This window comes from Musca autumnalis, unplaced genomic scaffold, assembly GCF_047663935.1.
Source record: "Musca autumnalis isolate F117 unplaced genomic scaffold, ASM4766393v1 scaffold_4, whole genome shotgun sequence".
In the NCBI taxonomy this organism is placed as follows: Eukaryota; Metazoa; Arthropoda; class Insecta; order Diptera; family Muscidae; genus Musca; species Musca autumnalis.
In genome coordinates this window covers 96,650,249-96,671,681 of record NW_027411977.1, presented here as the reverse complement: position 1 = coordinate 96,671,681, position 21,433 = coordinate 96,650,249, and the positions used below count along the sequence as shown (strand labels likewise).

The 21,433-nt window shown below is 37.4% G+C and overlaps 1 protein-coding gene across 2 annotated transcripts in view; it reads right to left on the bottom strand.

Moving 5' to 3' along the window:
* Positions 1–15,211: 15,211 nt before the first annotated feature.
* The window catches only part of LOC141402173 (uncharacterized), a 40,814-nt gene continuing 34,592 nt past the window's right edge, over positions 15,212–21,433 (bottom strand). The window contains exon 3 of one of the 2 annotated variants that reach the window (XM_073982992.1): positions 15,212–16,143. In XM_073982992.1, the coding sequence (XP_073839093.1) occupies positions 15,539–16,143 (605 nt within the window). In that variant the 3' untranslated portion in view covers positions 15,212–15,538. The remainder of the gene's footprint in view (positions 16,144–21,433) is intronic. The other variant, XM_073982991.1, reaches the window with a different exon arrangement.

The window sequence follows — 21,433 nt, the reverse complement described above, 5'->3', positions numbered from 1 at the left end:
GGTTTTCTTTTTGGTTTTCATACCAGAAGCGGAGATATTCGCATAAGAAAAAAACTTTGACTTTTCTCCACATAAGCTTTTTGCTTATTCGGACTCCTGAATATTATTCGACCATCACCAAACTTAATAGGCTTCTTCCTCTGTGGGACTCGGATCAACTCCCAAAAAATTCGAGACGATCCGATCAAAATTGCGACCTGTAGCGTGATTACAAGGAAATCGGAATATGGGATGCATTACCGACTATTGCGATATCTCTGTTGTTTGACCACCTACGAAAGCCTACTGTACATCGTTGTAAAGGCGATATTTTCTACTTTCATTAGCAGGTTTTGCTTTTGATATACCTCTTAAAGAAACAGAGCTATTGGCTTTGAAATTAAACGTTGACCTTTTCTCCAAATAAGTTATTGCCCATTTTGACCCCTGAATATTATCCGACCATCATCAAAATCAATAGGCTTCTTCCTCTGTGGGACCCCCATTAACTCCCAAAATTTCGTGACGATCCGATCAAAATTGCGACCTGTAGCGCGATTTTGAAAATAATTGAAAAATGGTATGTATTACCGACTATTGCTATATCTCCGTTATTTGGCCACCTACGCCAACCCGCTTTGAATCATTGTAAAGGTGAGATATTCTTCTTTCATAGTCAGGCTTTGCTTTTGGAAGATCCCCAACCAAAGCTGTAATATTCGTCATTATAACTCAAATCGCAAAAATAAAAAGATGGGTTGTATTAGCGGCTATTGCGATTTCTTCTTTGTTTGACCACCTACGACAACCTACTATACATCGTTAAAAAGGCGATATTTTCTACTTTCATTAGCAGGTTTTGATTTTGATATACCCATTATAGATGCGGAGATATTCGCTTTGAAAGAAAACGTTGGCTTTTTCCCCAAATAAGTTTTTTGCCCATTCCGACCCCTGAATATTATCCGACCTTCACCAAAATCAATAGGCTTCTTCCCCTCCGGGACCCTCATCAACACCCAAAATTTGGTGACGATCCGATCAAAATTGCGACCTGTAGCGTGATTACAAGGTTTAGATGGACAGACGGACAGACGGACAGACGGACGGACGGACGGACGGACTGACGGACGGACACACATAGCCAGATCGACTCAGCTCGTCGAGACATTCATTTTGGTATATATAAGTATGGGTCTAGGACCATTATTTCGATGCGTTACAAACTTTTTGGCCAAAACCAACTTATAATACCCTCCCCACAAAGTGGTGTAGGGTATAATAAGTATGTAAAATATCACAGTTTAGGGAAATTGTTTTTAAAAAAACCTATGAAATATCATAATTTATTTGAAAATATAAGGAATAGAAAATTAAATAATCACAGATAAGCTCTTATTCGCAAAGAGATTAAAGTGATAATAAATTTATGTAAGATTCCTTATTGAATCATATGTAGATATTCTGCATTTATCCCGAAATGACAGCATCAAATCCTTTATAAATGTATCAATCATTTTATAGCCGTATATGGAATGAAGACGTTCGGTGGAAAATCTGCGAGGTAGATTGTGTATAATTTTTAGGTTTTTATTCTGAATAATCTGTAGCTGCTTGATGTATGTTTTTGCTGCTTTGTCGATCCAGACTGCACATCCATAAGTCATAATGGGTCGTATGCACATCTTATATAACAGAAGTTTGTTTTCAGTATTTAAGGCAGATCTTCTATTTAAAACTGGGTGCAATGCACGTCCACACCGAACTGCCTTGCTACAAACGTGTTTGATGTGACTTCTGAACGTCAGTCTCTTGTCTAAAACTACACCCAGATATTTTACTTCATCATTTATGGGTATATTATGCCCCTGGATATTGAGAACTCTATTCGGAACTCGTTTGGGAGATTTGTTGAATGGGAATATAATCGACTGTGTCTTTTCCTCATTAACTTTAATTTTCCATTTTTCAAAATATGCGATAGTTCGTTTTAAAATCTCCTGCATCCGTTTAAAAATAGCGTTAGACACCTTACCAGTACATAACAGAGCAGTATCATCAGCATAGTACGCTGCTTCAACATTTCCTCTAATAAATATATCAGATGTAAAAAGTGAGTAAAGTGTTGGAGATAAGACAGAACCTTGAGGAAGTCCGGCAGGTATAATTCTTTCTCTGGATTATCCATTTTCGATATTAACAATAAATGATGTATGACGTAAGAAATCATGAATCAGTTTCTGGAGGTATAGTGGAAATCCAAATGTATTCATTTTATAAATGAGGCCTTTATGCCACACTGAATCAAAGGCCTTTTCAATATCCAGTAACACCACTCCAGTGCTTTTTCGGTTGCGCTTGTTACGGTCTATGATATTTACTACTCGTTTGATCCGGTGGATTGTGGAATGCTCCTTTCGGAAACCGAATTGATCTTTGTTGAGAATATTGTTAGCATTAGCAAAATCAAGAATCCGGGTATGTATAATGTTTTCAAAAACTTTGTCAAGTAAACTCAATATGCTGATTGGTCTATAGCTAGTTGGAAGCTTTGGATTTTTTCCTTTCTTATGTATGGGAATTACCTTTGCCTTTTTGAAAATTATAGGAAAGTAACCACTACATAAACAAAAGTTAAAAACTTTTGCCAATATTGCAAATACTTCGTTTGGCATGTTTTTATACCCTCCACCATAGTATGGAGGGTATATTAAGTTTGTCATTCTGTTTGTAACACATCGAACTAATCATTTGCGACCCTATAAAGTATATATATTCTTGATCAGGATAAAATTCTAAGACGATCTAGCCATGTCCGTCTGTCCGTCTGTCCGTCTGTCCGTCTGTTGTAATCACTCTAGCGTCCGCAATAATTGAGATAGAGTGCTGAAATTTTGCACGCGAGGGTCTTTTTTCCATAGGCAGGTCAAGTTCGAAGATGGGCTATATCGGTCCACTCTTTGGTATAGCCCCCATATAACGGTACCTACGGATTTGAGATATTTTGACGTTCTTCGCCACATTTGCAGACCGAATTAGCTATAATTTGGCACTTAGGGTTCCTAGTGATCAACAAACTTATATCCCAAAGGATATGGGCATAGGTCCATGTTTTGGTATAGTCCCCATATAACGGTACCTCCCGATTTTCGGTATTTTGAGAATTTTAGCCACAATTTGTAACCGAACTAACTGCAATTTGACATTTGAGGTTCTCAGTGGTCATGAAACATCTCCACCAAGCATCGTCAACATAGGTCCATGTTTTGGTATAGCCCCCATATAACGGTACCTCCCGATTTTCGGTATTTTGAGAATTTTAGTTACAATTTTTAACCGAACTAGCTGTAATTTGCCATTTAAGGTTCTCAGTGGTCATGAAACATCCCCACCAAACATCGTCAACATTGGTCCATGTTTTGGTATAGCCCCCATACATCGGTACCTCCCGATTTTCGGTAGTTTGAGAATTATAGCTACAATTTTTAACCGAACTAGCTGTAGTTTGCCATGTGGGGTTCTCAGTGGTCATGAAACATGTCCAACGAAACATCGTCAACATAGATCCATATTTTAGTATAGCCCCCATATAACGGTACCTCCCAATTTTCGGTATTTTCAGAATTTTACCTACAGTTTTTAACCGAAATAGCTGTAATTTGACATTTGAAGTTCTCAGTGGTCATAAAGCATCTCCAAGGAAACATCGTCAACATAGGTCCATGTTTTGGTATAGCCCCCATATAACGGTATCTCCCGATTTTCGGTATTTTGAGAATTTTAGCTGCAATTTTCAACCAAATTAGCTGTAATGATCGGTATTTTGAGAATTTTAGCTACAATTTTGTCTATTCAAAAATAATCGTCAATATAGGTCCATGTTTTGGTATATCCCCCCATGTAACTGTACCTCCCGATTTTCGGGAATTTTCAGTGGTCACGAAATTTCTTCACTAAAATTCGTCAACATGGGTCCATTTTTGACGGTCTACATTGTTTTGATGAAACTACCCTCAATTTGACTCTTGAAGTTCCCTGCAGCTATAAAACTTTTCCGCCAAAAAAATTAAAGATAGGTTGACTCTTTGATATAGCCCCATAGGTGGTACCTTTCACCTTGCTGTACACATTTTTTAGATTAGATAACACTGTGCAACAAAATGGAGGTGAAAGTCTAGGGCACGGAAAATTCCTCTTGGGGAAGAAAGTCCTTGGTGAGTATATTATGTACCCCGAAGGACAGATCCGCCGTGAGTCGAACTTCCGCGTTGTGGCGTGATGAAATTTGTGTTAGAGACCCTGTGGGCCATCAGGAATTAGCGTTATATCTTTGTTCACTGTTGCTTAAGTGCTCTACAAAAACAACAAACAAAGATATAATGCTAATTCATGATTGCTCACAGGGTCTCTTGCAAAAACTTCATCACGCCATAACGCGGAAGTTCGACTCACGGCGCATCTTTCCTTCGGGGTTTTTAATATACACACACCAAGGGCTTTCATCTCCAAAAGGAATTATCTCTGCCCCAACATTTGTGTTCACAGTGTAATTTAAGCAATAGTGGGAGACAGTAAGGGTATATCCATTGTCGAAAAGTTGTTCCACCTAAAATTGTAAAAGGACCCTAATTATTACATTTAAATTAAGACTATTTTATGGTGGAGGGTATAAAAAGTTCGGCCCGGCCGAACTTAACGACTTTTTACTTGTTAAAAACTATGCTGGTTATACCGTCTAGACCAGGAGCTTTATTATTCTTCAGATTCTTCACGTGACCATATACTTCAGCAGATTCAATTAAAGGTATATCGGATAGATTTATACGTTTGGTATCCAACGTGTTAATATAAGAATTTACTTTCCTTTCTAGAGGCGACAGGTTATTAAAGGTAAGTAAGTGCGAGTTTTCAAACACATCTGCAATTGCATTTGACTTTTGCTCATTTGTTCTTAATAAATCTCCATTATTAGTTAAATCAGGAATAGGATATTTTTTTGCCTTTTATTGCTTGTGAAATTTTCCAAAATTTCTTAGAACCAGTTGGAAGCTTTGATATGAATCTATCCCAGTTTTGATTTCTATCACGTTTTATGTGGAAATCAATTAATCGATTCATTTGTTTTATGGTAGCCATCAACTCAAGTTTAACGTTGTTATATAAACATCTTTGTAGTCTACGTTCATATTTGTTACGCTGACGAATAAGATTTAAACTAAACTGGGAGATTTTTCTCTGCCATGATATCTTTTGTATCTTTGGAATTTTGTTATATGCGTTTTGCATGATTTCTGTAACAGAATTCAGAATCATTTCTACATTATTGACTGTTATTTCTTGACATTCCAAGTTATTTGACTTAATTTTATCAACTACCCACAGTTTTATATCCGACCAATTCGCTAAATGGTACATTGGGGTCAAGTAGACGTTACAGGAAATATTGCCGTTGATATGAAATGAAACAGGAACATGGTCCGAATTTAAAATATCTGGATGCGTTTCTAAGGAAGAGAAAGGTAGACTCGAATTTGAAAGAAGAATATCAATCGTGGAAGGTTGGATAGATGCAGACGATTGACCAAAGCGGGTATATGATGTTGGATTATAAACATAATAGTTTGACTGAAGAGAGTGGTTAAAAGGGTATTTCCAGCTGCGTTACTCGATAGACAATTCCAGCTTATATGTTGAGCATTTAAGTCCCCAAATATAAAATAATCAGAATGTATATTAGATAATAACTCTAAATCATTTTTAAAGTTATTGGAATAATGAGGACAATAAACTGATGTAAATATTGCTTTACGGTTATTTATGTTAATAGCAATCGATATATTTTCTATACAAGTGGTTTGACACTTGGGCATAAGTTCATGATTTAGTTCTCTTTTTATAGCTATTAGAACACCTCCTCCGTGCGTTTGGCGATCCTCTCTGTACACAATGTAACCGCCAATTTCAAACTTATGCTTAGACTTTAGAAAAGTCTCATTTAGCATTAAAATGTCAACATTATTTTCGTTGACAAAATGTTCTAATTGTGAAATAGTTGATATGTTTGTTATGCCTTGGGCATTCCAGTGCATAACGTGAAACCTTCGTTTTATTTGTTTATATAACATTTTGGAGCATCATGCCCAATACTCTCAATTTGTCATATTTGTTTTGACATTTTTGGAGAGCATCCACTGCTTCGAAAAATATTTCAAGTAAACGTTCATTTGATATGTCGTTATCGTTATCGATATTTTTTGCATTGTTGTTGCTTCTTAAGCGGGGTACACACGATCAGTTTTGACTGTCGATTTATCGGAATTATCGATAACTGTCCAACCGTCCAGCAGCCACGAAATATTTTGTGGTTGCCTGATGACTGACAAAAGTGAACGGCCACACCGGCAAGCAACCGATTATTTGAGCAAAACTGACAGTCAAAACTGATCGTGTGTACCCCGCTTTAATGTGTCTGAGAACAGATGTTTACCCAGAGGGCGAGTGGCGGCATACGTATTTTGTGTAACGGGTTCTACATGTTCTCTCTCATGTTGCTGAGAATTGTTAACAGCTGTTTTTGTATATCTGTTTTGTAAGAAAATATTGGATCTGGATGTTATTTTTTCTCTAATTTGCAAATATTCACTTCTACAGGGACAGCGGGGATCGTCAGCCCTGTGATTTATGTTACTAAGACATTTCTTAGTACAATTGCAACATTTGTAAACTACTGGACCGTTTTCTAAGGTCTTACTCAATGTACATACAGAATAATCATGGTTACCAGCACAGGCCGGGCATACTTCTTTTCTGTAACAGTGTTTACCACCATGACCGTACATTGAACATTTGGAACATTGCGTCAGGCCTTTGTTTCCCTTGAGGGGATTTTTCCAGTGAATCGATATTCCATTGAAAAAACGAATCTTTCTTACTTCCCTTTTTGAAACTTGTCTTCGATCAAATTCGATCATATAAATAGCGTCGTTAATATTGGATCTTCTAGTGACTATTTCTTTGACACTAATAGGCTGCATGTTGTGAGTATCACTGAATTCATTTAATATTGAGTCAGTATCCATTTTAATCATACCGAACATTACCAATTTAAATTTCATTGAATCTTACTTGGTGCCAATTGACATTCGTTTAAATTTGTAAGACTTTCCAAATAAATCAATTATTTTTGCAAAATCATGCGCTGTATCAACAATAACACTGTGCCACAAATTGGAACTCAAGGTCTGTGCGGTGGAAAATTCCTTTTGGAGATGAAAGACCTTAGTGACTATATTAAGAACCCAAAAATGAAATTTTCCCCTTAGGCCAAGTTTCTGAGATATCGCGCGATGAATTTTTTGAATTTTCGCCTATGATGCTTGAGAAAATAGCTTTATATCTCTGTTTGCCGTTATTGTAGCTTCGTTTTGAGATTACATGTCTTCAGTCAAATCGAATGGCGAATCTTTTTGTAGAACATTTCATTCTTCTAACTCAATTCCTTTCATGTCCTTTTCGCCCTTTCTTTCGTGAACCGTAGTAAAAGTACCACAATATGAGATTTTACAGCATCCAAATATTCCACAAAAATATTGCTCAGAGAATTTTAGGTTCGGTTCTCATTGACAACTAATCGATATTGTCACGTTTTCATTGTCTTTTTTTGACATTTACCCGGTTTTTGTTCAGAAAAAAACTATGTTATGTTTTTCTGTATATTCGTTATTTGTTATGTCTTGGTAGGTAGACATACCCATTGGTTATCGCTTATATTGACATCTGGGATGTATCTGAAATATGTACCACATATAGCTCCCGATATGCTGAACACGTTAATGACAAATTTTCTTGGAGAATAGATCCGGTTATCTAATATTTTGAACCGGATATAGCGATAAAAAACCCGGATTTTGTACTGATTTTAAGTAACCGATTAAGCTTATATGTATACCATTAGAAAGCTAATAAGATTGCCAATCAGGGAAAATAAATTTTTTGACAGCATCTTACCTGAGTTCGGTGCTAAAATAAAAAACCCGTATTCTTGAACCGTTTTTAAGGAAAAATATCACTGCGCGTAAATATGAAGATCAAAGCTTGGTGGGTGAAATATTCTTTTTGCCGATGAAAGTCGATGAAGTCAATATTATGAACCCGGAAGGACAGTTATGCCATAGGTCATACTTCTGAGTTATGGCGTGATGCATACATTCTTGATGAACTTAAAGAGCACGACAATAAACCCGTAACATAAATTCCATTTTGCTATAACTCAGAAGTTTGACCTACGGCATAACTGTCCTTCCGGGTTCATAATATTAACTTCATCGACTTTCATCGGCAAAAAGAATATTTCACCCACCAAGCTTTGATCTTCATATTTACGCGCAGTGATATTTTTCCTTAAAAACGGTTCAAGAATACGGGGTTTTTTGTTTTAGCACCGAACTCAGGTAAGATGCTGTCAAAAAATTTATTTTCCCTGATTGACAATCTAATTAGCTTTCTAATGGTATACATATAAGCTTAATCGGTTACTTAAAATCGGTACAAAATCCGGGTTTTATATCGCTATATCCGGTTCAAAATATTAGATAACCGGATCAATTCTCCAAGAAATTTGTCATTAACGTGTTCAGCATTTCGGAAGCTATATATGGTAAATATTTCAGATACATCCCAGATGTCAATATAAGCGATAACCAATGGGTATGTCTACCTACCAAGACATAACCAATAACGAATATACAGAAAAACAAAACATAGGTTTTTTCTCAACAAAAAACCGGGTAAATGTCAAAAAGGACAATGAGAACGTGACAATATCGATTAGTTGTCAATGAGAGCCGTACCTAAAATTCTCTGAGCAATATTTTTGTGGAATATTTGGATGCTGTAAAATCTCATCTTGTGGTACTTTTACTACGGTTCAAGAAAGAAAGGACGAAAAGGACATGACAAGAATAGAATTAGAAGATTGAAATGTTCTACAAAAAGATTCGCCATTCGATTTGACTGAAGACATGTAATCACAAAACGAAGCTACAATAACGGCAAACAGAGATATAAAGCTATTTCCTCAAGCATCATATGCGAAAATTCAAAAAATTCATCGCGCGATATCTCAGAAACTTGACCTATGGGGACAATTTCCTTTTGGGTTCTTAATAAACTCATTAAGGGATTTCATCCCCAAAAGGAATTTTCCACCGCACAGAAACCTTGTTGCACAGTGTAATTGGTGGATAATTCACAGGTTTCGAAACAATTTCTCCATTCTCTATAGATGTGTCATCATCGTCATCCTCGGACAAAGCCTGAAATCTGTTACCAACGAAAGAGGAGTCGAAATATTTGACTTGTTTGAATTTCGGGTTATTTCCCCAGTATCGTCGCCGTTTCTTAACGTTCATAGCCGAAAAGTTAGATTTTTCGCAGTAAATAAATCAAATTTATCAAAAAAAAATTGCAGAGCCAAACAAAATACACGTTATCTTATCAGCTGATTACCGATAACTGGCAAGTCGACTTTCGATTAATCGATTAGTCGACTTTTTGGTTTAAAAAGTCTAAAAATCGAAGTCGACCTTTGGTTATAGAAAAATCGAAAAGTCGACCTTTCATGGTCAACTTTAGATTTTCTTACCCATCATTTTTTATATGACAAATATTGTAATAAACCCTCTGTTGACAGCGATATGTATCAAAAAGGCTCTAAAATCGATTTTAGTCGACTTTGATCATAATCGAAAGATCGAAAAATCGACGTTTTTGTTGAAGGTGAAAATCCAATGATCGAAAAGTCGACTTTTCCGTTGAAGGTAAAAATCGAAAGATCGAATAGTCGATTTTTGACATCGATTACGTATCCCTACAGGGGATATCAACAGATAGGGCTTTTGTACCATACTTGCCTACGAAAAACATAATATCGCTGTAAACAGGGCCACTAGGAAAACCTTCAGTAAAAAGTTCCAAAGGATCCTCGAACAGACCCTTAACCACACAAAAATGTTGGTACCCCAAGTATTTGACCGATCGGGCTCACATTTGAACATAAACTAAGTTTTGGACAATATATTTAAAGATCTAAATTTTGAACCAAATCGGCTGCTGCGTTTATAATATAACGCGCGTACCATTTTAGCGAATATTTCCTTTCCGGAAGGATATCCAAAGTGTGGACGAACGCAGTATTCGGTTCGAGCTCTCCAGTCACTACATATGGTGGTATAGGGGTTTTTACACGTTTCGGGCTGTTTCTTCAAGAACTATGGAATTGCCCCTGAAAAAACTATTACTGTCGTAATTGAGGCAGCGAATACAAGTTGCTTCAACAAAAATCAAATCTATTCGAGAGCAGGTCTTAACGTGAATTTATCCGAAATTTTGTGTGGGAGCTACCCGAAGGAGTGGACAAATATAGTCCATATTCCAACATGATCTGTATCTGGTAGGTACATTAGGATGTGCAAACAATGGACAAAATCGGTCACTCCCTTCAAGGGTTAGCGTGCGCACAATTTTTCCGAACATTTTTGAACTTTTGTGGGGGAGTGGACCGATATGGCTTTTCATCTTAGTTAAACTAAGTTTGAGCAACATAGGCAGATCCGTTCGAGAATTATCTTGCGCTCCAACCTTTAGAAACGGTGTCATATGGCTTTTTTGCACCTTTAAGGCTATTTTCCGAAAGTAACAAAACAAACACCTCTAAAGTTGACGAACCCCGCAAACGTTTTAAGGACCATGATCTGCGAATCTGCACCTGGAATGTTCGCACTCTTTATAAGGAAGGTGCAGTCTTCGCATTGGCAGGCGTACTTGAAAAGATCAAGGCCGATATTACCGCCATACAGGAAATACGATGGATTGGGAAAGGCATCACATCAACACCTAAAGGTGACGCACTGTATTATAGCTGCCATGACGTAAAGCATGAGTTTGGTTGCGGATTCGTAGTTAATCGGAGGCTAAAACATCTGTTATCAAGCTTCACCCCAGTGAATGAAAGACGCTGCAATTCGAATAAAAGCTAAATTCTTCAACATCAGCTTTATTTGCGCTCATGCTCCCACTGAACAAAAGGACGAACAGACCAAAGATATATTTTACGAGCGCGTAGAAGAAACATATGACCGTAGCTATGCCCATGACATTAAAATCATTCTAGGCGATTTTAATGCCAAAATTGGAAAGGAGAATATTTTTGGCCCAACAGTCGGGAAATTCAGTCTCCACAGTGAAACATCTGACAATGGTATGAGGCTGATAGACTTTGTAGCTGCAAAGAACATGGTAGTTAGCAGTACCAGATTTAATCATCTCGATATTCATAAGGGCACCTGGCTGTCTCCAGATCAAAGAACAAGTAATCAAATTGATCATGTTGTAATAGATGAAAGACATTCATCGAGCGTGTTGGATGTACTCTTGTTCCGAGGCGCAAACATTAATTCGGACCACTACCTTGTTGCAGCAAAGGTACGTACCCGTCTAAACGTTACAAATAAAGCACGAACAGACACAACGCGGAAGTTGGACATCGCTAGGCTGCAAACACAACAGATAGCCACAGTATATTCCACTCAACTAGCCCAATTGCTTCATGAGAGCACTCCTTGTCCCGATAATAGAGCTACTTTACAATCAGTAGCAAAGCGTAGCGCACTAGAGAGATATCGGGAGAAAAGGAGAGAAGAGAAACGTCTTTTCCGCAAGAAAAAGAGAGAAATGGAAAAGCGGGAGTGTAAAAAAAATCGAGATGTACAGGAGCCAGAATGAAGTCCGAAAATTCTAGCAAAGAGTGAAACATCAAACAGATGGCTTTGGTACAGGCACATCTTCCAGTAGAGACCAGCAAGGTAATCTGGTAACAGATACAGATAGCGTGCTCAGGATATGGAAGGAACATTTCTCCAATCTGCTGGTATCCAATAGTAGCGAAGACGATGATACCACAGATCCAATCCCAGAAGATGGTATAGAATGTATACCGCCCGGCCAAGATGAGGTAAAAACAGCAATCAACCGGGTGAAAAATAATAAAGCAGCAGGAGCCGATGGCTTACCAGCCGAGCTGTTCAAAACCGGAGGCGACACGCTGATAAGGTGTATTCATCAGCTAGTTAGCACCATCTGGCAGGAAGAACGAGTACCCGACGATTGGAACCTGAGCAACCTATGCCCCGCCCACAAGAAAGGAGACAAGACTGTATGCTCCAACTATAGGGGCATAAGTCTTCTCCCTATTGCCTACAAGATCGTGTCAGGGATATTGTGCGAACGACTAAAGCCAATGGTCAACGAAATAATTGGACCATACCAATGTGGCTTTAGACATTGCAAGTCCACCATTGACCAGATATTTACCCTGCGGCAAATCCTGGAGAAGACCCAATAAATGCAGATCGACACATATCACCTTTTTGTCGATTATAAAGCAGCCTTCGACAGCCCGCTGCGTTCAAAGGTATTCCAAGCCATGTCTGAATTTGGTATCCCCGCAAAGCTCATCCGGCTTTGTAAAATGACTTTAACTGACACGAGGTCCTCAGTTAAAATAGGAAAGAACCTCTCCGAAGAGTTTGGTACCAAAAGAGGTTTCAGACAAGGAGACAGCCTTTCGAGTGATCTCTTCAACATCCTGCTGGATTCTGATACTACCCGCGCTGATGTATGGCTCCGAAGCCTGGGTACTTGCGCAAGAAGATATGGTAGTGCTTGGAGTGTTTGAAAGAAAAATTCTTCGAAAGCTCTACGGACCAATCTGCGTTGACGGTGAATATCGACGTCGCATGTACAACGAGCTGTATCTGCTATAAAACGACATCAATATTTTTAAACGTATTGTTAAACGAGATGCAGCGATTGCGTTGGCTAGGCCATATCATAAGAATGAGCGATGATGAACCCGCTAAAAAGGCGTTTAAATACGGACCGCTTGGCGGTGCACGCAGAATAGGCAGGCCAAGTAATATATGGCGCAAAAATTGGATGATGAGATGAAAAGGCGCGGTATTCCAGAGTGCGAAGCAACAAATAGAGAGAAATGGAGATCTTTTCTTAGTTCGGCCTATGGAACAAATGTTCTGTAATGGGCCAGCTAAGTAAGTAAGCATTGATACATTCGTCGCAAATAGTTATACCCTACACCACTATGTGGGGAGGGTATTATAAGTTGGTTTTGGCCAAAAAGTTTGTAACGCATCGAAATAATGGTCGTAGACCCATACTTATATATATCAAAATGAATGTCTCGACGAGCTGAGTCGATCTGGCTATGTGTGTCCGTCCGTCAGTCCGTCCGTCCGTCCGTCTGTCCGTCTGTCCATCTAAACCTTGTAATCACGCTACAGGCCGCAATTTTGATCGGATCGTCACGAAATTTTGGATGTTGATGGGGGTCCCGGAGGGGAAGAAGCCTATTGATTTTGGTGATGGTCGGATAATATTTAGGGGTCGGAAAGGGCAAAAAACTTAGGTGGATAAAAAGACAACGTTTTTTTCCAAAGCCAATATCTCAGCTTCTATATGGGGTATATCAAAAGCAAAACCTGGCAATGAAAGCAGAAAATATCGCCTTTCTAATGATGTAAAGTAGGTGCTCGTAGGTGATCAAACAACGAAGATATCGCAATAGTAGCCAATAAAACGCCAAATTTCATTTTTGCGATTTTAATTATATTGACAAATATCACAGCTTTGATTGAAAATTTTCCAAAAGCAGAGCCTGACTATGAAAGTAGAAGATCCCCTCTTTACAATGATGCAAACTAGGTCGGCGTAGGTAACGGAGATATCGCAATAGTCGGTAATACATCCCATTTTTCTATTTTTTTGGAAATCACGCTACAGGTCGCAATATGGATCGGATCGTCACGAAAATTTCAGGGTTAATGGGGGTCTCACAGATGAAGAAGCATATTGATTTTGGTGATGGTCGGATAATATTTAGGGGTCGGAATGGGCAAATACTTATTTGGAGAAAAGTCAACATTTTATTTCAAAGCCAATATCTCTGTTTCTTTAAGAGGTATATCAAAAACAAAACCTGGAAGGGAAAGTAGAAAATATCACCTTTACAACGGTGTAAAGTAGGTTGTCGTAGGTGTTCAAATAGCAAAGATATGGAAATAGTCAATAATGCACCCAATTTTCAGATTTTTTGTAATCGCGCTACAAGTCGCAATTTTGATCGGATGGTCACGAAATTTTGGGGGTTAATGGGAGTCCCAAAAAGAAAGAAGCCTATTGATTTTGATGATGGTCGGATAATATTCAGGGGTCGGAATGGGCAAACACTTATTTGGAGAAAGGTCAACGTTGTATTTCAAAGCCAATATCTCTGTCCCTTTAAGAGGTATATCAAAAGCAAAATCTGGCAAGGAAAGTAGAAAATATCACCTTTACAACGATGTAAATTAGGTTGTCATAGGTGGTCAAATAGCAGAGATATGGTAATAGTCGATAATGCATCCCATTTCCGATTTTTTTGTAATCACGCCACAGGTCGCAATTTTAATCGGATCGTCACGAAAGTTTAGGGGTTAATGGGGGTCCCACAGAGGAAGAATGATGTTCGGATAATATTCAAGGGTCGGAATGGGCAAAAACTTATTTGGAGAAAAGGTCTACGTTTTATTTCAAAGCCAATATCTCTGTTTCTTTAAGAGGTATATCAAAAGCAAAACTAGGCGAGGAAAGTAGAAAATATTACCTTTACAACGATGTAAAGTAGGTTGTCGTAGCTGCTCAAACAACAGAGATATCGCAATAGTCGGTAATGCATCCCATTTTTATTGTGAATATATTGGGTTCTAGTAGGGGTATTCCAACGACAAAGCCTGTCAATGGAAGAAGAAAATATTACCTTTACATTGGTGTAAAACAGGTTGGAGAAGGTGGTCAAACAAGGGAGATACCACAATAGTCGGTAATGCATCCAATTCTTCCATTCAAGCAACAGGTCGTAATTTTGATCGGATGGTCACGAAATTTTGTTTGCTTATGGGGGTCCCAGAGACAAAGAGGCATATTATTTTTGGTGGTAGTCAGTTTATATTCCCTAAAAGAAATGTTTACCAGTGAAAAGCTTATGCACAGGGGTAGTGGTGTAGGGTATCACATGGTCGGCCCCGTCCCGACTATAGCCTTTGCTCACTTGTTTATATTGCAGTAGTTACAAGAACAACACATTAGCGTAATTGCATGACCTTATTATATAAAATGTCTATTTTTTAATTTCTTTTGCTTTATTAATAATTTTTAATGCTAAACATAAATAGAAATAAATTACAATAGATTTACATAAATAAATATACTAGTAGGTATGTACAAGAACAATTATAATTATCTGCTCATAAATTAACTAACCTACAAAAAACGAAAACAGACTTCAATATAAAGTTGTCCCTGGTTTGAATTTGTTAACACTCCTAAGTTCCTTATTTTTGCAAAAATAAAGTTCCAAGTGACTATAATTTATAACTTAATGGAAATCACAATCGCTTTAAGTGATGATTAGCTCCTATTATGATTTACATTAGGCGGCAGCAGTATTCTAAAACATTCGATGATTTGCGGGTATGCTTCCATCTGTGCTTAGACTAATCGGTATGGATTTTGTGGCTTCGACTGTTATATCATTATTTTGATTTGGTTCATAGGCACTATAGGGATCACTACGTTGCCACGAGGTTGATGCAGATGGACTTGCTACATATGCCGTATAAGTTTCAGCTTTAGGTTGTGACTGAGCCTGGGCACCATGAATGTGTAAATGAATTTCCTTGCTGGGATGATGTTCGTGTTCGTGGCCGTGATCATGAACAGGAGCAGATGACCAACCGCCAGATGATTGTACTGGTGACCAACTCCAGCTGGGAGGAGCAGAATATTCAACATGAGGACTCCAACTTGGTGGTGCAGAATATTGTATTTGTGGGGCAAAGTGTGTTTTGAGTGTAAAGAATTTACCCAACAATGCCAAGGCATTCATGGCCAATAGGACTTTAACGAGGAATAGAGTCTTCAAACCAATACCCACTAGGAAGGCCACCATTGCTGTGAGTACACCAAATTTGAAGATAATCGGAATAAGGGCCATTTGAAGACGACGGATTTTGCCAAATGTACGGGCCTCCACACTGCCATCGGAACGTCCTTCTGTAATGATTAAAGAAAGTAAAAAATTATTAAATATAATTATGGGGTTATAAATAAAATATGAATAAAAACAAGTGAGAAAGTATCAGCCACCTGTGCTGACAGAGGCTGGGGGTATTGCATATGACCAAAAAAAAGGAAGCAAATACAATAATTATGCCGTATATAAAATATATTAACTTTGTATCACGAATTTGCTTCAAAATACGTGGAATCTGTAGATATGGTAATGTGGGGATATACCAAATAATATTTTTAGTAAGCAAACTTCTGATTCAGAGAAAACTCGAAATATTAAATTACGTTAAACCAACCTGGAAAAAAATTGAAAATGTTGAGAGTTATCTTGCACACTATTTATTTTATAATGTTCAGGAAGGGTCTTTTGCAGCCTTTGGGAAGTATGGACTTAATTCGGGACAAAATTTACCGTTGTAATAGGGACGGTGAATACAACCTTCTGCACTTTTCACAAATTTTGGGTGGGAGGTACTCTAAGGACGGGACCGATATAGTCCATATTCCAACCTGACACATGAATGGATGAAGCAATAAGATGTGCAAAGATTGGACCAATCAGAAACTCCCTGCGAGAGTTATCTTGCGGATTTTCCATTTTAGTTGGTGGCGTCCGGGTTTCTTGAAACTTTAAAGCTGTTATCTCTGGAAGTATGAACCTGCGTCCCAGAATAATTGTGCCGTTGTAAAGTTGGCTGCAAGGACAACCTGCTGAAAAAAATTTCAAACAAATCCAAGAGGAACACTTAAACTTCACTCTTTCCGAATTTTGTGTGGGAGGTACGAAAAGGAGTGGAACGATATAGTCCATATTCGAAACCTATATGTATATATCTGGAAGGAATAATATGATATGCCAAGTTTGGAGAAAATCGATTGTTCCCTACCAGACTTTGAACTTTTGGGGGAGAGATACCCAAATAAATGGTCCGATATGACCCATCTTCGAACTAAAACTAAGTTTAGGCAAAATATTGCGAAGTGCAAAATTCGGTTCGAATCGGTTGAACCATTCGAGAGTTATCGTGCCCACCAGCCAGACAGATAGGCGGACGAACATGGCTCAATCGGCTCCAAATTGTCTGAAACGAATTTCGTCCAAACATACAGCAAGTTCGGTCAACAAATACAGCTTAAATGGGGCCTATACCTAAAAGGAGAACTATATTGACAATTTTGGGTGGGAACGTTATGGGACCACTGCGAATCTCAAATTTCAAATTACGGGTAGTTCCGTCAAACGGTGTACCCTCAAATCGGAAGGTACCGTCATACGGGGGCTATACCAAAACATAGACCTATGTTGACGATTTTTTTATAACTTTCGCGACCACTGAGAACCTTAAATGTCAAATTACAGCTAGTACGGCTAAAATTGTAGCTAAAATCCTCAAAATACCGAAAATAGGGAGGTACCATTCTATGGCGGCTATACCAAAACATGTACCTACGTTGACGATGTTTGGTAGAGAACTTTTGTAACCTCAGAGAACCTCAGATGTCAAATATTATTTGATTTTCGGTTAAAAATTTTAGCTAAAATCCTCAAAATACCGAAAATCGGGAGGTACCGTTATATGGGACCTATACCAAATAGACCTATGTTTACGATTTTTGGAGAACTTTTGTAACCACAGAGAACATCAGATGTCAAATTGCAGCTAGTTCGGTTAAAAATTGTAGCTAAAATCCTCAATATACCCAGTATTGGGAGGTACCGTTACATGGACATATGAAGACAATTTTTAGTGAAGAAGTTTCGAAACCACTGAGAACCCCGAATGTAAAATTACAGCTAATTGATTAAAAATTGTGGCTAAAATCCTCAAATACGGAAATTGGGAGGTACCGTTATATGGGGGCTATGCCAAAACATAGACCTATGTTGACGGTTTTTGGTGGGCAACTTTCATAACTATTGAGAACCACAAATGTCAAATTAAAGCCAGTTCGGTTAAAAATTGTAGCTAAAATCCTTAAAATAACGAAAATCGGGAGGTACCATTCTATGCGGCTATACCAAAACATGGACCTACGTTGACGATGTTCGGTGGAGAATTTTTGTAACCTCAGAGAACCTCAGATGTCAAATATTATTTGATTTTCGGTTAAAAATTTTAGCTAAAATCCTCAATATACCCAGTATTGGGAGGTACCGTTACATGGACATATGAAGACGATTTTTAGTGAAGAAGTTTCAAAACCACTGAGAAATTACAGCTAATTCGGTTAAAAATTGTGGCTAAAATCCTCAAAATACGGAAATTGGGAGGTACCGTTATATGGGGGCTATGCCAAAACATAGACCTATGTTGACGGTTTTTGGTGGACAACTTTCACATCTATTGAGAACCACAAATGTCAAATTAAAGCCAGTTCGGTTAAAAATTGTGGCTAAAATCCTCAAAATACCGAAAATCGGAGGTACCCTTATATGAGACCTATACCAAAACATGGACCTATGTTGACGAGTTTTGATGGGGAACTTTCGTGACTATTGGGAACCTCAAATGTCAAATTTTATCCAGTTCGGTTAAAAATTGTACCTAATATCCTTAAAATACCGAAAATCCCGAGGTACCGTATATGGGGCTATACCAAAACATGGAACTACTCTGGCGATTTTTGGCCGAGAAGTTTCGTAACTGGGAACCTCAAATGTCAAATTACAGCTAGAACATCTAAAAATTGTAGCTAAAAGCCTCAAAATACCGAAAATCGGAGGTACCGTTATATGGGACCTATACCACAACATGGACCTATGTTGACGAGTTTTGGTGGGGAAGTTTCGTGACTATTGAGAACCTCAAATGTCAAATTAGACCTAGTCAATTACAGATAGTTTGGTTAAAAATTGTAGCTAAAATCCTTAAAATTCGGAAAATCGGGAGGTACCGTTATATGGGGACTATACCAAAAGGTAGACCAATATAGCCCATTATCGGACAAAAGACGCTTCTTCCTGCAAATAATAGACGCATGTTCCCAAAATTTCAGCGTCCTATCTTCATTTTGTTGTAATCACTTTAAAACAGACGGACAGATATGCAAAGATCGACTCAGAATTTTACCCTGATCAAGAATGAATAGACTTCACAAATGATTTTTCAATGCGTTACAAACGGAAAAACAATTTTAATATACCCTACAGACTATGGTGGAGGGTATAAATATAAGTAAGCCGATAGCCTTTGATGATAGGGCTTTGTAATTATAATTGTATTATAATTTGTTATTATAATAAACATTTAAATAAAAATAAATAATTAAATATCAGTAACCGTAATAATATACAAACATGACTCACAGGCCGAGGGTATAAATCTCTTTATGATACTTTTTAAGTTGATATACCTCACTAGGATGTTCTCTCGCGGTGACCATATTATTTTCACGACGATTTTAGCCTACAACAATAGTATGGTTAATTCCCAATGGTAAAATACTTTTCCAAATATAATCTCAGGTTTTGATTTCTACATGACATCAATGTCATGATCACATTATAATAAATGCAAATACGTTTATTTAATGATGAAAATCCAATGTTAAGGGTATAACATTTGTCCCAAATGTTGGCACAGAAAGCACGATATGAAAAAACATGCAACGAACATTCCCACTTTGTTCCCTCATATACATTTTACATTTAAAAGGTATTCAGTTTCAAATATTTTTATACTCATTTAAAAAATTGGCACCTGAAATATTTTAAAACAAAATCATAATTTAAAACAATCATATGTACCAATATATGTATGTATGTATATTTCTTCACCATATTATATGGTTGGTGATGATTCACCACTCTGCTATGATGGATTTCATTTCAAACAATTTCAACTAAAAAATTTTTAATATTTGCCTTGATGGTGGCAAAACGCCAACCAACGTTGGCAACGTACTGTAAGATGAGAAAATAAGTCAAGCGTTGGTTTACTTTTAAAAAGAGGCTTTTTTCAACCATAGTTTCCAAGTAAATTGAATCAATCGTGTGCAAATAATGTTTGGACAATAAAAGTGAAATTAAAGCCGTATAAATAAAGATTTTTTCGTCGTAAAGGTGTAATATGAACTTTACTTCAAATTGCTTAATTTTATTATTATTATTAATGAGTTTGATTTTGTGGAAAGTTTAAAATTTGGCAACAAATTATTACATTCATCATTACAAAATTTTCTAATTTGGCAATATTCCAAAAACGTATATTTTTATGATATTGTTTTCGTTTGTTGTAGTAGTGAAAGTATAACAAGAAACGAAGAGATCTTCATCATTAGCTGAAGTGAGGCCATATAAGTTTTAAAGAAATGGATTGGTAGCTTATTTTAAAGCAAAATTAAAAGTACTAATTATACCAAACGCGTTTTGAAGGTCAATTCGGTGAAAAGAGTTCAGGAACCGAAGCGATTTCTAAAGGGTTTCCTATAATTGTTATACCCTCCGCCATAATTAAATTTATCATTCCTTTTTTCAAGCAATAATAGCTGTAATTCGGCATTTAAGGTTCATATTTCATATGAAAAAAAAACTTGTGCAAAACTAACAACACTTCTGGAAAGTATGTACTATCGGTGCAGAAAAAACAAAAAAAAAAGGAACTGCCTGACATCACCAAGGTAAAATGGAAATGAATGTGCAAAGAGGAAACTTCAAATTGAGAGCCGCATTGGTTACTCCAGCGGAGAGACAACACCATTGTGTCAACCGGTCTGATAAATGACGTGTCCTGGCAACCCATATTCCTTGGTTCAGACAATCTTTTATTTATTTTATGCTTGACCTTTCTTAACCTTTCTTTTCTCTTACGGACTTTGTCGGATTATTTTCGCCCTCTTATGCTGTTTAGGATTTATGTCTTTATCCTGAAGCGATCTAATTATAAAAGTAAAAAAATGGTCAAGTCGAATTCTCCCGCCAGTTGAGACTTATGTCTTTTTGTTTTTCATGACTGGTGGACCGTTGAACCTCACCATTTAAGGAAATTTGTAAATATCACGCTTTTCTTGATCGGAGGCACAACGATCGTTGTCTCGAAAATTAATTTGCAAGCCGATTCACTCTTAAGTTTAGCAAATATAACGATTATAAAACAATAGGCCCCTGAAATTCTTCTACAAATATATAGCATTTTGGACCACTGGACATTCCTGAACATTTTCTGAAAATTTCATGAAATTAGTTTCAGTCGTTTTGGAAAAATAATGTATTGAAAAGAGTGGGCGTGGTCAACAGTATTTTGGCTCCAAATATGTACCCCATTGCCTCCCG